General features: G+C 43.1%; 1 protein-coding gene across 9 annotated transcripts in view; it reads right to left on the bottom strand.

The window, feature by feature from the left end:
• GDPD2 (glycerophosphodiester phosphodiesterase domain containing 2) overlaps positions 1–17282 on the bottom strand; it is a 182164-nt gene that overhangs the window by 95309 nt on the left and 69573 nt on the right. The window contains exon 3 of one of the 9 annotated variants that reach the window (XM_056537827.1): positions 13695–13734. The exons of 4 other annotated variants lie outside the window; for them this stretch is intronic. In XM_056537827.1, the coding sequence (XP_056393802.1) occupies positions 13695–13734 (40 nt within the window). Of the gene's footprint in view, positions 1–1669; positions 1737–5553; positions 5690–13694; positions 13735–17282 lie in introns of those variants that run through there. 4 more of the 9 variants (XM_056537824.1, XM_056537833.1, XM_056537831.1 and 1 more) reach the window with 4 other exon arrangements.

Here is a 17282-nt window from a genome sequence, read left to right as displayed (position 1 = left end):
TTAATCGGTCCACAGAACTTGTTTCCAAAATGCATCAGGCTTGTCTATATGTTCATTTGCAAAGTTCAAACACTGATTTTTGTGGTGAAAACATAGAAGAGGTTTTCTTTTGATGACTCTTCCTTGAGTACCATATTTGTACAAGTATCTCTTTATTGTGGAATAGTGTACCCCAACTCCAGTGTCTGCCAGATCTTTCTGGAGGGATTGTGCAGTCAAACGTGGGTTTTGAATCGTTTTTCTCACAATCCTGCTAGCTGTTCTGTCTGATATTTTTCTTGGTCTTCCAGATCTTGCTTTAACTTCCACTGTTTCTGATGACTGCCATTTCTTAATTACATTCCGAACAGAGGATATTGACATATGAATACATTTTGCTATATTCTTATAGCCTTCTCCAGCTTTGTGAGCGTCAACTATTTTCAGTTTCAGATTTCTAGACAACTGCTTAGAAGAAACCATGGTGCTGATTGTTGGGGTAAGGTCAGATGAGTCTGGGCATTTAAAACCTTTGAGATTGACATCACCAGGTCTTCCCAGATAATGATTGAGAACAATCCATGACACTGGCAGGTCTCGGCTTTGAAAAGGGGGCAGTGCATGCTATAAATTCTGCAGGGTGCCCAAACCTTTGCAGATGCCATTTTTTGTTTTCTGTTATTTTGAAAGTGTAAATGATGGAAATAAAATCTAACTTTTGTTGACATATTATAAGAATGTCTAATCTGTAATTTGATGCCTTTTGGAGATTTTTCCATCTTTCCTTGGCATCTTTATGCACATTAATACAAATTTTTACCTGGGGTGCCCAGACTATTGATCCCCACTGTATTACTCACCCGGATCAATGGTCCAGTTCTGGAGATACGCACTATATTAGCCGCCATCACTAATATGTTTATTAACTCCTTTTGCATCATTGTGGCGGGAGCTAATGTTCTGAGCTTCCCTGCGTCTGTTCTCTCTGCTTTAGTAGGCCTGCCCACAGACAGGCGGGCATATCAAAGCCATGGACACTCAGAGCAACAGATGCTGCCACTATTGCAAAAATAGTGTTTATTAACATATTAGCAGCTGGTACTAATATATTGTGTGTCTCTAGAACCAGACCACAAATTTGGGTAAGTACTATATCATTTTAATCCAGTTCATTGGGTTTAGTGCAGGTGAACCAGCGGTCAGTTTCCCTTTAAAAATAAAACTTAGTAATTGGATCTGAAACCCCAAGTAATTGCTGGGGTAATACCAACAAAATAATGTGTACTTTATCCTTCCAGTACTTCCAGTACTTATTAGCAGCTATATGCTACAGAGGAAATTCTTTGCTTTTTTAATTTCTTTTTTGTCTTGTCCACAGTGCTCTCTGCTGACACCCGTGTCCGTGTCAGGAACTGTCCAGAGCAGCATAGGTTTGCTATGAGGATTTTCTCCTGCTCTGGACAGTTCCAGATAAGGGCATCAGGTGTCAGCAGAGAGCACTGTGGACAAGACAAAAAATAAATTCAAAAAGAATTTCCTCTGTACCATAAAGCATTTAAAAAGTACTGGAAGGATAAAGATTTTTCAATACAAGTAATTTACAAATGTAAATGAATAATATATATATATGTATAAAATACACATATATACCAGTACGCGCTTAATTAATGATATATGGGATAACACATACCTACATTGATCGGAATTGATATTGTAGATGCGGTGTTAGGATATATGCAGGGTTAATTCAGCTGTAGCGATAAGAAAATAAATGAATGTGAATGGATAAGGTGCACTAGTGCTGTATATAAAGTAGCAATAAATCAATATAAGAAGGTAAAGTACACTGGTGCTGTAATTAGCAATAGATAAATATAAATAAATAGTATAGATGCACTAGTGGTACAAATAATGAATAGTAAAACAATAAATAGTAGCAGGTTGCAGATAAAATCAAATATAAGTAAGTGTGATATATCAAGGACCACAAGTAAATTATATATTATATATAAAGAAGTTGGAGAAGGTATATATACCTATATATGGTGGTAATGGAGAGTAGATGATCCTTATAGATGCCTAATAGTGGTATTTGGTTGTTTTTCCTATATGTAGAGTAGAAGGGTATATATAGGTATATATTAGCCAAATACAACCAAAAAGCAATCAAATACCACTGACAGCCGTTTGGCCTTGCCAGGATGTGTAGTTTTGCAAGATTTAGAGGGCTACAGTTTGGAGATCACTGTGCAGTGGTCTCTAAACTGTGGCCCTCCAGATCTTGCAAAACTACAACTCCCAGCATGCCCACACAGCAGTTTGCTGTCTGGGCATGATGGGATTTGTAGTTTTGCAACATCTGGAGGGCCACAGTTTGAAGATCCCTGTGCAGTGGTCTCTAAACCGTAGCCCTCCAGATGGTGCAAAACTGCAAATTGAAGCATGCCCAAACAGCAAACAGCTGTCTCGGCATGCTGGGAGTTGTAGTTGCGTACCCCCAGCTGTTGCATAACTACATCTCCCAGCATGCCCTTCGGCGATCAGTACATGCTAGGAGTTGTAGTTTTGCAACAGCTGGAGGCACACTAGTTGGAACATAGGTAACAGAACCTAACTGAAGGTTTCCCAACCAGTGTGCCTCCAGCTGTTGCAAAAGTACAACTCCCAGCATGCACGGTCTGTCAGTCAGTCAGCAACAGCTGGAGGTTTGCCCTCCCCACCCATGTGAATGTACAGGGTACATTCACACTGGTGGGTTTACAGTGTGTCTCCTGCTTCAAGTGTGAGCTGCCGCAAATTTTCTGCCGCGGCGCAAACTCCTAGCAGGAAACTCATCGTAAAACTTCGCCTGTTTGAATGTACCCTAAAAACACTACACTACACTAACACATAATAAAGGGTAAAACACTACATATACACCCCTTACACTGTCCCCCCCCCCCCCCCCCCAATGAAAATAAAAAACATATCGGCAGTGTTTCCAAAACAGAGCCTCCAGCTGTTGCAAAACAACAACTCCCAGCATTTCTGGACAGCCACTGACTGTCCAGGCATGCTGGGAGTTTAGCAACAGCTGGAGGCACCCTGTTTGGGAGTCACTGACGTAGAATACCCATATGTCCACCCCTATGCAATCCCCAATTTAGTCCTCAAATGCGCATGGTGCTCTCTCACTTTGGAGCCCTGTCGTATTTCAAGGAAACAGTTTAGGGCCACATATGGGCTATTTCCGTACTCGGTAGGAATTGAGTTACAAATTTTGGGGGGCTTTTCTCCTTTTACCCCTTATGAAAAGGAAAAGTTGGGGTCTACACCAGCCAGTTAGTATAAAAAAAAAAAATTTTTTTACACTAACATGCTGGTGTAGCCGCATAGTTTTTAAGAGGTAATAGGAAAAAAAGACCCGATACGTGGATGTAAAATGCTCTGCGGACGCACAGCAAGGCTCAGGAGTGAGAGCGCACTATGTACATTTGAGGCCTAAATTGGTGATTTGCGCAGGGGTGGCTGATTTTACAGCGGTTCTTACATAAACACAAAAAAATACCCACATGTGACCCCATTTTGGAAACTACACCCCTCACAGAACGTAACAATGTGTAAAGTGAGCCTTAACACCCCACAGGTGTTTGACAAATTTTCGTTAAAGTTGGATGGGAAAATGAAAAAAAAAATTCTACTTTTTTTTTACTAAAATGCTGGTGTTACCCTAAATTTTTCATTTTCACAAGGAAAAATGGGAAAAAATCCCCCCAAAATTTGGAACCCCATTTCTTGTAAGAACATACCCCATATGTGGATGCAAAGTGCTCTGCAGGCGAACTACAATGATCAGAAGAGAAGCACCATGGGGCTTTTGAAGAGAAAACTTGTCTGGAATTGAAGGCCACATGTGTTTACAAAGCCCCCATAGTGCCAAAACTATGGACCCCCTCACATGTGACCCCATTTTGGAAACTACACCCCTCACGGAATGTAATAAGGGGTGCAGTGAGCATTTACGCCCCACAGGTGTCTGACAGATTTTTGGAACAGTGGTCCGTGAAAATGAAAAATTTAATTTTTCATTTGCACAGCCCACTGTTCCAAAGATCTGTCAAACGCCAGTGGGGTGTAAATGTTCACTGCACCCCTTATTAAATTCTGTGAGGGGTGTAGTTTCCAAAATGGGGTCACATGTGGGTTGCGCCCATTGTTCTGGCACTCTTGGGGCTGTGTAAACACACGTGGCCTTCAATTCTGGACAAATTTTTTCTTTTTCCCATTTCCCATATAAAAAAACATGTCAATACAATAAAAATAAATATATTTGGTATACCGTAGTTGTGTGTGTAATTGTCTATTAAAACATAACATTATTAAAACATAACATTATATATGATAGATCATATCCCAGAAAAAATTAAGTAAAAAGCGAACAAAAAGTATGATCTATACCACAATAGTACTGATAAAAACAACAGATTTCGGTGCAAAAAAATTAGCCCTCATACAGAAGTTGTTTTATTTTACAATTAGTAAAATATGACAAAAGCTATGCAAATTTGTTATTGTAATCTTGTCGACTTAACGTATCAAGATAACATGTTGGTTTGACCACAAGGTGAAAGAAACAACCCCACACACAGTTTTGTTTTTTTCAATATTACCTCACAAATTATTATTTTTTGTTTTAGAGCATGCGTAATGAAAAAATTAAGGAAGGCATTACAAAGTACCGTTGGTCCCATAAAAAAAGCAAGCCCTCATATGGGTGGGTAGATGACAAAATAAGAGTGTTATAGCTATAAAAGGGCAAGGAGGAAACAGCAAAAATGAAAATTGTCTTGATCCTTAAGGGGTTAAAAATAAATGAATAAGCAGATAACTAACACAGATAAGTCCTTACATATAAAATTGAAAAGAGCTGCTGGAAACAACTTCACTGTTTCCCTTCTATTGGTCCCAGCACCAGGGCTGCCATCAGAAATTTCGGGGCCCCTCACACAGCTCAAGGCCTGGGCCCCCCTCCCAGCTGGTAGTGGGCATGCCGTACCCAGCATGGAGCACTGGCTGACACGCCCCTCCATGTACCTTATAGAGATACATGGAGGGTGTGTGCCGGCCGCGGCTTCCTGCAGGGTACAGACGTGCAGGAGATCCAGGTGGGGGGTCCCAGCACTTGGACCCCCCTGCGATCTATAACTTATCCCCTAACAGTTATTTTTCACCAGACTACTCCTTTAACAGAGGGGCCTACCCAAACTATATGGAAGCAACTATTAACAGATGGGCCTACCCAAACTATATAGGGGGCTCCATATAGTTTGGGTAGGCCCCTCTGTTAATAGTTGCCCCCATAGGTCTAGCTAGAAACCACAGGGCCCAATGCAAAAAAATTACCTTGGGGCTCCCTACCCCCTGCCTGCTTCCCCCTGCCTGGTGGGGGGTCTGACTGCTGGTTCTCCAGCTGTTGGAAAGCTAAAACTCCCATCGTGTCTGGAGAGCTTCTGGCAATGGGAGTTGTAGTTTTTTTTAACAGCTGGAGAGACACAGATTGGACACAGTTTTACCCATCGTCACTACAGAACTTACAAGTGACTACAGCTCTGATGGGACAGTCAGGAGAACACACAATGATATCAGTGACCTGAGTGACATCTTCTGACTTGAGTGACATCTTCTCTGTTATCTTTTCTTCTTCCTCCAGCTCCATCTTCTCTGCAGAGTCTGACATCCAGACATCATTGGCTCCTCACTTTGTCAGCAGATCCTCATCCTCTGCATGAAGACAGTAATCATTATAACCTTGCCAGTAAGTGTAACCTAAATAAAATACTGCCCCACACTGTACCCTGAATATAATACTGCTATACACTGTACCCTAAATAAAATCCTGCCCTACACTGTACCCTAAATAAAATACTGCCCCACACTGTACCCTGAATATAATACTGCTATACACTGTACCCTAAATATAATACTGCCATACACTGTACCCACTAAATATAATACTGCCACACACTGTACCCTGAATATAATACTGCTATACACTGTACCCACTAAACATAATCCTGCCCCACACTGTACCCTGAATATAACCCTGCCCCACACTGTACCCTGAATATAACACTGCCCCACACTGTACCCAGAATATAATACTGCTATACACTGTACCCACTAAATCCTGCAACACACTGTAACAGGAATATAATATTGCTATACACTGTACCATGAATATAATACTGCTATACACTGTACCCTGAATATAATCCTGCCACACACTGTACCCTGAATATAATCCTGCCACACACTGTATCCACTGAATATAATCCTGCCACACACTGTACCCTGAATATAATACTGCCGCACACTGTATCCCTGAATATAATACTGCCATACACTGTACCCTGAATATAATACTGCTATACACTGTACCCTGAATATAATACTGCCACACACTGTACCCAGAATATAATCCTGCCACACACTGTACCCTGAATATAATCCTGCCACACACTGTACCCTGAATATAATCCTGCCACACACTGTACCCCTGAATATAATACTGCCATACACTGTACCATGAATATAATACTGCCACACACTGTATCCCTGAATATAATACTGCCATACACTGTACCCTGAATATAATCCTGCCACACACTGTACCCTGAATATAATACTGCCACACACTGTATCCACTGAATATAATACTACCACACATGCATACACATCATATATACATATATACCCCATCTTTTCCTCTGTGTCCTCATCACCCCCATAACCCCCCGCACCTCTCATCAACCACATAACCCCCCTGCATCTCTCATCAACCCCATAACCCCCCTGCACCTTTTATCAACCCCATAACCCCCCCTGCACCTCTCATCACCCCCATAACCCCCCCTGCACCTCTCATGACCCCCATAACACCCCCCTACACCTCTCATGACCCCCATAACACCCCCCTACACCTCTTATGACTCCCATAACACCCCCTCTGCACCTTTTATCACCCCCATAACACCCCCCTACACCTATCAACACCCCCCTGCACCTCTTATCACCCCCATAACACCCCCTGCACCTATCATCCCCATAACCCCCTGCACCTTTTATCACCCCCATAACACCCCCCTGCATCTCTTATCACCCCCATAACACCCCCTGCACCTTTTATCACCCCCATAACACCCGCCTGCACCTATCACCCCCACAACACCATCACCCCTGCACCTTTTATCACCCCCACAACACCACCACCCCTGCACCTTTTATCACCCCCTCACCCCTCCCCCCCTGCACCTTTTATGACCCCCCACAACACCACCCGCCCTGCTTTATTTACCATGCCGGGGATCGTTGTAGCGGCGTGAGGCTGCAGCTGCTCCGAGCGCTGGACGGTGCAGGGACAGGTCAGGTGATTGGAGTGGACGTGCGTGCCTACGCGGGGCACGTGACGTCTCTACTCCCATCAGCCCCTGACCTGTCCGGTGTAATGAGAAATTCTGTGTCTTGACAAGTTCTGTGTCCCGGTGAGCAGACAGACCCTCCCATCAACCAATCACAGTGCAATCACAGTGTCTGTGCTGGCAGCTCTGCTGACTCAGCACTTTCATCAGCTGATCGGGACACAGAACTTGTCAAGACATAGAATTTCTCATTAGACCGGCCCTACTATGATTCTTAAGGGGCCAGCGCCCCAGAAATAGATAATTTCATGTGCGGGCCCCCCGGACTATGAGGCCCGGTCATAATTCTGGCGGGCACCAAGCGGTCAGTGAGTGACAGTCGCAGTCACTCACTGACAGGCCAATAAAAATAAAATAAAAAAGGTCCAGGGACGTCCGGGGCCTCCCTTAAGCTCCGGGCCCCATACAGGTGTATGGGTTGTACCCCCCTGATGGCGGCCCTGCCCAGCACACAAGGTCCTTCTAACTGTGGGCGGCAGCAGTTTCACACACAGGAGCCTGAAGATGATTAGCTATGTGAATTGCACACAGAATCTTTGGCTGCTGACTTCGGCCTCCTGATGAAGGCACTTCCGACTGTGTAAACAACCTCCTATTACAATGAATCAGGCATCTTTCAAGTGTGGGTAAAATAGGGGTTTCTTGTACATATTGGGGGGGGGGGGGGTGACATTATGTAAGTAAGGGATAAAATGAGACACCAAGCATTACAGTAAACCATAACTGAGTCAACTTCTGTAGTGGTCGACTTTAATCCCTGGTCATATCAGCATCCACAAAAAAACGGGGTCTTTATTTTATGAGGAGGTCCTGTATGAGGTCTGATTTTATGAGAGGATCACATATGGAGTCTGTATTTTATGATGATATCACATATGGGATCTGTATTTCTTAAATAATTTGGCAAATGGTCTGAATTTGTGTTATGTGGCTGCAAAAATGACCACAGAAACTATGCAGTGGTCAGTGGAACTAAAAGAAAGCAGAAATGGAAAGAATGACTGCGATTAGATTATTAAATATTATTATTTTTAGATATTTGGTATCGCCATGTGTGTAATAATCCAAACTAATAAATAATGACATTTCCGATTCTGCACAGTGAAAGGGGTAAATGCAAAAACATTTCAAATGCCAAAATTGCTGATTTTTGGTCACATCATGTCCCAGAATTTTTTTTTATAAAAAGTGATCAAAAAGTCACATATATACAAACAGTGGTACCGTTAAAAACCACAGCTTAGGGCGCAAAAAATTTACCTTAACACAGCTCTGTAGATGGAAAACTAAAAAATGTTATAGAGGTCAGAACATGGCATTGAACCAATTTTTTTTCAAAGTTTTCTATTTTATTTTATTTTTTTTACAATAAAACGAAAAAAAAAAAAAATATCATTGGAATATCAATAGGAATCATTGGAATCGTACCGACCCATAGAATTAAGGTGGCATGTCATGCCCCACAGAATTGCGCATTTACATATTTTTTCCCATTTTGCCTTATAGACTTTTTTTCTAGCTCTGTAATACGTTATATGGTAAAGCATGCCAAATATAGGTACAACTTGTCCAACAACAAAAAAATAAGCCCCAATACAACTTTGTCAGTGGAAAAGTAAAAATGTTATGGGTCTTAGAATGGGAGGAGGAAAAAAATGTGAGCCAACGTTAATCAAAAAAAAAAATATTTGACTTGATCAGTAACACTATGACAGTAATATGCATGGTGATAATATTCCTTCTTATATACTGTACTGTTATTACTGGTTACAGTATACAGGATTTGCTCAGCAACAGTATGATGGAAATATGTATAATGATCATATTCTTCCTTATATATGCTTTTATCATGTACCTGTGAAATTCAACACTCTGGTCGAATTTTCTCAGCTTTCATGCACAAAGGAAATCTGGTAGCTGCGGCACTGAATGCTGAGATTGGTTTCAAGTTACAATGGTCTAGGAAAAATCACTGTATCCTGAAAATATTGTAACCTGAGGCCACTGTAACTTGAAAGACCACTGTGTGCTAAAATGTGCTTAACAATCATGATCAGAACAGCCTCTTACATAAAGGGGTCATTTACGGACATTTCCCTTTTTCCCCCATATTCTTTCTTATATGTATCAATATGTTTTCACATGTCTGAAAAACTTGTGTGTGTGTGAAAATGTGGCAAAGTATTTAACTTCCCTATTGAAAGTATAATATGACAGCCTGAAAATTCACCATGAACAGGGTGAAAAATTTCACAAATGACTCGGATTGAAAAATTGGAAAACCCAGCCCACATTTTGGGGAAAAAAACTAAAAGTAACAAATTGGTCAGAAAAATAGGCAAACTTGCGTGCACTCCTTTAATACATCTAGTGAAATGCATTTCCCATGATTTTTCCTACTAAATTAACATAAGAAGTAAAAGAAAGGCAAATTCTATCATTTTAATCCTGGCAGAAGCTTTACATTTGGAGCCCCCAAAATATTGTAATTAGGACAATTGATGAATCAGCAATTAAATAAATTAACCCAAGGGCACGTGCACATAGGGCGGTAAGGGTTTGTGGGTAGCCTTGGATTTCACATGTCACAAATTTACATCTACAAGTAGGACATGCACTACAGTGCAGATTTTGGTGCATAACCCCTGGCAAAATGTACTCCATAAATGTCATATGACCCCAACCTTATAGTGCAGTATATGAAAAGACAAAAAAAAATTAAATAAACTTTAACCCCTTAAGGACACAACATTTTGGCCTTGAGGACAAAGGAAATTTTCATTTTTGTGTTTTTTCCTTCTTGCCTTCCAAAAGTCCTAACTCATATTTTTTCAGCTACAGACTCAGGGATAGGGCTTGCTTTTTGCGCAACAAGTTATTCTTTGTAAGGACAACTTTTTAGTTTATCATAAAATCTATGGTGCAAACAAATTATTATTTATGGTGGGAAATTAATAAGAAACCCCGCAATTCTGCAACTTTAGTTTTTTTTTGTTTTTACGCAGTCCCTTTTATGGTAAAACTGACATGTTTTCTTTTTATTCTGTGGGTCAATACAACTAAAATGATAGCCATCTTCACATGCTTTTATATTATCGTACTCTACTTAAAAAAAAAAATAAAAGAAAACTTTTTCTACACTTTTCTAGTCCCATCAGGGGAATATTTTTAGTGATCTTTAGATGCTGCTATCCTGCAGATACGGATCAGTAATCTGCATAGGCATAGCACTGATAAGTGTTTTCTGCAATCTACTTCTCTTATCTATTGCTTAAAGTTATACCAGAGAAGAAGACCCCATGATGACTACAGGAGGCAGGTAAGGAGACTAGAGATGAGCGAATCAAAGCTGACAAACCCAAATTCGTTGCAAATTTCATGAAATATTCGATTCGCAACGAATGCGAATATCGTTGCGATTCGATCGTGCAAATCGCTTCATTAAACTTCATTTTACAGTGTTCCAGGCTATTGGAGACCTAAAATGGCGGATCCACATATGAGTACATGGGGCAGGGAATTATGGGAGGGCGGGAAACAGCGGCGGGAATGAAAGTAGGCGGGATGACCCTGAATCACATGTGAGATGCAGCCTATCAGTGTTCACTGACCCCTGTGTCACAGCCCCTATATAATCGACAGCCATCTTGCCTCTCTTCATTTAGTCTATGCAGTAGGAGATAGAGAGAACGGGACTGCGTGTGTGTGAATAGCTCATACCACAGCGTACCACTGCAACTGCTAGTCACATCAGCATTAGGGAAAGACAGGAGTGCAGACTGCTTTGCTGTTACTCTGAGAAGGATCATTGATAGCTAAACCTCCTATTCACGTTATTGAGCATTGCAGCAGAGAGGGGCAGATAGCTGTTCTGCCTCATACAGATCAACAAGCTGCCTGAACTTTATGAACCATCTTATCTCCTAATTTTTCAGTGCAATTCAGTGTTTTTTTTGGCTCCACAAATCATCGGCTGCTCAGAATTGTGTGACAGAGTGCAATTTAGCTTAGCCCTTGGCGCCTATTCCCCAAGTATCGATTCCAGCCGGTAGTAGTCCATAAAACAACTGGCCTTTATTGGTAAAAAAGAAGGGTGCAACACATTGGTTTCGAACCCGGGCCGGGTTCTTCATCAGGCAGTGGTTGTTACAAGAGCACATTCTCGCTTGTTTAAATATACACCTGTGGACCGGCATAGAACTGCTGCCGGGTCACCGGGTCATTGTAATTAACACATTTTGGCAAAATGTTTTTTTACACATAAGGAAATTAACAAACATGAAAAACTTAAAGTATGTAAAGCAGAATTATAGATTTGGTATCACACCTTTATATTGGATTAAATTAGCACTTATACCCTCGTCACTCCTAGGAGGCGCTGAGGTCTCCCTTAGAAGGTCCCCACTGCTGTTGGGCTGCGGTCAGGCTGCGAATATTAACAAGATGAGGAACTCTCCGCAGGTTGGTGCGCCAGGTTTGTGATATTCGTATTAGGTATTGGAACTTTGTAACTTCTAGGAGGCGCTGAGGTCTCATGTATGAATGCCCACTGTTGGCAGGCTGCGGACCCGTTTGTCGCCGCATGCGCTGTCCCTGCATGTTGGGGGTATTTCTTTGGAGTTACCTCGTAGCACATGCATAGAGGGGAACACGCCGAAACTGGTATGTAGATTAGTAGTTCGGTCCAGGGGAGAAGGAAAAAAGCCCCGCTGGAGAAACCATTAGAGGAGAATGTAATGGTTTCTTTGTAGGAGCGGTGTGGACTATCTTGATGCAGGTAAGCGGATGGTGAGGTATCCTTTGTTTGGGAGCAAGATAATTGTATCTTGGGTATGTTCCTTTGTAATAGGGGATGGGCACACCGGTGTGTATATGGATATAATAATTATTTAATAATTATAGCGCTCCCGGCGTGTCTAACCGGACCGAAATTGTAGTCGCAGCGGGTATGAAGCATATGACGGGTGGTCAAATTGAAGGTTATTGGCAGTAGACACTTGCTATACCCTGGTTGTCTAGCTAGCTTGAGCCATTATATGGAGATAAAAGATTGTTGGAAATATGATAACGGATTATATAATAGTCTCGACTATTTCATTGAGACCCCTCGGGTTCACAGTGCTCAACTTGAAGATCCAAAAGACCTCTCGTTTTTTTAGGAGTTCGAATCGGTTGGAATTGTGATCAGGAATGTGATCAATGGGAGTGATTTTTATGGGATCCGCACTCTCCGGGTGTGCAATTGCACAGTGCCTGGAGACTCCATGGAGAAGAAATTTTTTCTTTATATTTTGTCTATGTTTGTTCATCCGACAGTGCAGGGATATACTGCAGACCGCATATACAATCCAGTAGGTAGATGACATAATTCGATTGGCATGTCAGTCTGTATTTGAGTTGGAATCTTTCATCTGTTAAATGTGACTTAATCTCATTTATATTGTTTTTGATCTCCTTGCAGCATTTGCACCGGGTGGACCCACATCTGAAGCTTCCTACAGGTAAGGTCATGGTCCCTTTAGTCTGTTTGTGCTGTCGTATCTGGCTAGGGGCCAGCAGGTTCTTCAGAGTGGGGGCTCTGCGGAACGTGATTTGGGGGTGCTCGGGAATTTTTCCTTTAAGGTATACGTCGCTTTGGAGGATGTGCCAGTGTGTTCTCAATATCTGCTTCATCCGAGTAGCGGCGGTGGAAAATGTGGTTATAAAGTTGGTCTTTTGTTTGTATCGCACAGTCAACTTTTTTCTTTTCTTTGTCCGGGACAAGACACTCTTTTTGTGATCTGTGTTGTACTTTTCTCAGTGCTTCCTTTATGATTAGACCAGGGTATCTCTTTTCTTTGAATCTTTTTTCCAGGATTTTCGCCTGTGCTTTAAAGGTTCCAATGTTTGTGCAATTCTTTCTCACACGTTTGAATTGACTGTAGGGGACATTTTTAAGCCATTGCTTGTGATGCCCACTTTCAAAATCCAGGTAACTGTTTACATCAACAGTTTTGAAGTAAGTTGATGTGATGAAGTTTTCAGAATTATGGCTAATACATAGGTCTAGGAAGTGGATTTCTCTATTACATGTCTCCATTGTGAACCGGATTCCCCAGTTATTGTTGTTGAGTTCGTCAAGTAGTATGCCGGTGGTTTCTCCTGTCCCATTCCAGATGAAAAACAGATCATCTATATACCTGCGATATAGAATGATATGGGATGATAAAGCCGGGTTAGTAGTGCAGCACAAACAGACTAAAGGGACCATGACCTTACCTGTAGGAAGCTTCAGATGTGGGTCCACCCGGTGCAAATGCTGCAAGGAGATCAAAAACAATGTAAATGAGATTAAGTCACATTCGACAGATGAAAGATTCCAACTCAAATACAGACTGACATGCCAATCGAATTATGTCATCTACCTACTGGATTGTATGTGCGGTCTGCAGTATATAGGCAGGACGACCCAATCCCTGCACTGTCGGATGAACAAACATAGACAAAATATAAAGAAAAAATTTCTTCTCCATGGAGTCTCCAGGCACTGTGCAATTGCACACCCGGAGAGTGCGGATCCCATAAAAATCACTCCCATTGATCACATTCCTGATCACAATTCCAACCGATTCGAACTCCTAAAAAAACGAGAGGTCTTTTGGATCTTCAAGTTGAGCACAGTGAACCCGAGGGGTCTCAATGAAATAGTCGAGGTTATTATATAATCCGTTATCATAATTCCAACAATCTTTTATGTCCATATAATGGCTCAAGCTAGCTAGACAACCAGGGTATAGCAAGTGTCTACTGCCAATAACCTTCAATTAGACCACCCGTCATATGCTTCATACCCGCTGCGACTACAATTTCGGTCCGGTTAGACACGCCGGGAGCGCTATAATTATTAAATAATTATTATATCCATATACACACCGGCGTGCCCATCCCCTATTACCAAGGAACATACCCAAGATACAATTATCTTGCTCCCAAACAGAGGATACCTCACCATCCGCTTACCTGCATCAAGATAGTCCACACCGCTCCTACAAAGAAACCATTACATTCTCCTCTAATGGTTTTTCCAGCGGGGCTTTTTTCCTTCTCCCCTGGACCGAACTACTAATCTACATACTAGTTTCGGCGTGTTCCACTCTATGCATGTGCTACGGGGTAACTCCAAAGAAATACCCCCAACATGCAGGGACAGCGCATGCGGCGACAAACGGGTCCGCAGCCTGCCAACAGTGGGCATTCATACATGAGACCTCAGCGCCTCCTAGAAGTTACAAGGTTCCAATACCTAATATGAATATCACAAACCTGGCGCACCAACCTGCGGAGAGTTCCTCATCTTGTTAATATTCGCAGCCTGACCGCAGCCCAACAGCAGTGGACACCTCCTAAGGGAGACCTCAGCGCCTCCTAGGAGTTACGAGGGTATAAGTGCTAATTTAACCAATATAAAGGTGTGATACCAAATCTATAATTCTGCTTTACATACTTTAAGTTTTTCATGTTTGTTAATTTCCTTATGTGTAAAAAAACATTTTGCCAAAATGTGTTAATTACAATGACCCGGTGACCCGGCAGCAGTTCTATGCTGGTCCACAGGTGTACATTTAAACGAGCGGGAATGTGCTCTTGTAACAACCACTGCCTGATGAAGATCCCGGCCCGGGTTCGAAACCAATGTGTTGCACCCTTCTTTTTTTTTTACCAATAAAGGCCAGTGGTTTTATGGACTACTACCAGCAGGAATCGATACTTGGGGAATAGGCACCAAGGGCTAAGCAAGTCCTATCTTTTTCGGTTCTCTTCATACTAAAGCTACACCACGGCCTGGTGGTCACAGTGAAGGACGCCCAGGCTGCCGCCCGTATTTTCAACTACAAACCCCAGCGAGTCTACAAGCTCATCAAGGTGTTGTGCCCTCAGCACAACGCTACACGGTAAGGTGCAAAAGACACGCCCACACGTCAACCCACCTTATGATTCTCCACTAGGAGCGCATCTTTCTTTTATTTATTTATTTTTTTATATATATATATCTCCTTTAGAGTGCAATTTAGGGTTTAATCCCCGTTTTTTTTTTCTTTTTTTTGTGTGGTGCTGCACTGTTGGGTCCTGCTGCTGTTCACATGCCTACATCAAAGCAGTCTCCTATTCTGTATCTGTAACAAGTCTAGATACAGGGAAAGTCCTGACTCCTGGCAAAAGTAATCACCTGCTGGTGTTTTTAAAAAATACTTATTTTTTCTGTGTATTGTTGCGCATATTATTGCCCTCATCAGTGCATACCGCATACGTACATCCAAGTATTGTACCATTTTGTACCTGTTAATCTGTCAAGGGGCTACATACTGTGAAAGGACATAAGTAATCACCTGCTGCTCTTCTAGACAAATACTGTTTAAAGAGTAGTGTAGCGTATTGTAATACCCTCATATACGTATATATATAAGTATGTCAGGCAGAGAAGTGCCAGGATGTGCACAGAGGAGTGGCAGAGGCCTAAATACTTCAGGCAGAGTTGGCAGCAGACTAGGGGCGAGTGGCAGCAGGAGTCGCAGCAAGAGGCCTGAGCTCTCGTTATTAGCCAGCGGTCTTGTCTCGACGAGCAACCCATCTGCCGTCGTCGATTGGTTAACAGGCTCATCCACATCATCACAAGTTACCTCTGACACCCCCAGTCAACAGTCTGTGGGTTCCTCAGACACAACCCTCAGTTGGCATGGCCCGGAAGGAGTCCCTGTCTTCCCATTGCCTTTGTCCTATGCTGTTCCCTCTCCTAGAGAAGTATCTTATGCTGTGGGTTCAGCTCCACTATTTATGGAGGACGATCTAATAGAGGACAGCCAGCAGCTACTGCCCAGCCAAGAAGGGGAGGAGACATGCGCCGCTTGCGCCACTAGGCAGCCAAGTAGTGATGCGGAGAGTGACGTGGGAGGCGGTGTTGCATGGTTTCCGGGTCCTGAAGCAGACACTGTTGGGGAACCTGAGGAGGACATCAGTGACGTGCACACACCTATTGATTATGATGAAGCCGATCGCAATTGGGAGCCGGGAGCAGAAGGGGTTTCATCATCAGGAGAAGAGAGTTGCAGGTTGCCCTTGAGGCAGCAAGGCGGTAGCACGGTTGGCAGTCAGCGTGGTAGCAGGAGTGGAAATTCAGGAGCCAAACATGCCCAGGGGAGACCACCTGCTTCGCGGCAGCCTACCTTTCCGGGAGGTAGTGCAACAGGGGTTCTTGGAGACCGCGCCAGTAGCAGTCAATAAGTGCGGACTGTAGGTGGGAAAATCAGCTACTCGGCGGTGTGGAAGTTTTTCATAAGGCATCCTGGGAGGTTCCCGTAGCCCCATGCAAGATCTGTCGGCAGAAGGTGAAGCGTGGCCAGGGTCCCAATGTCTGCACCATGGCCCTGCATCAACACATGCTTCGCCACCATAAAGCGGCCTGGGAGAACCGTGGCTCCGATGTAGTGGTCCAGTCTGCTGCATCACCTAGTGGCCACCCGCTCCCTCCTTCATCCAGCCAAGGCTCCACCACCTCAGCCGAAGGGAGCTGTGTGTCAAACCCTCCTTCTGTCGCTCCAGATGCTCCTGCTTTTAGTTAGCCATTCCACCAACAATCCATCGGCAAAGCCATGTCCAAGAGACAACAGTATGCGCCCACTCATCCAATGGCGCAGAAGTTGAATGTGCTCCTGTCCAAGTTGGTGGTGCTGCAGTCCCTCCCTTTTCAAGTGGTGGACTCTGCACCTTTCAGAGAATTGATGGCTTGTGCCGAGCCGAGGTGGAGTGTCCCAAGCCGTCATTTCTTTGCGAAGAAGGCAGTACCAGCCCTGCATAAGTTTGTACAAGAGA

The sequence above is a fragment of the Hyla sarda genome, chromosome 9 (assembly GCF_029499605.1).
Source record: "Hyla sarda isolate aHylSar1 chromosome 9, aHylSar1.hap1, whole genome shotgun sequence".
Taxonomy (NCBI): Eukaryota; Metazoa; Chordata; class Amphibia; order Anura; family Hylidae; genus Hyla; species Hyla sarda.
This window is presented reverse-complemented; position numbering and strand designations above follow the sequence as displayed.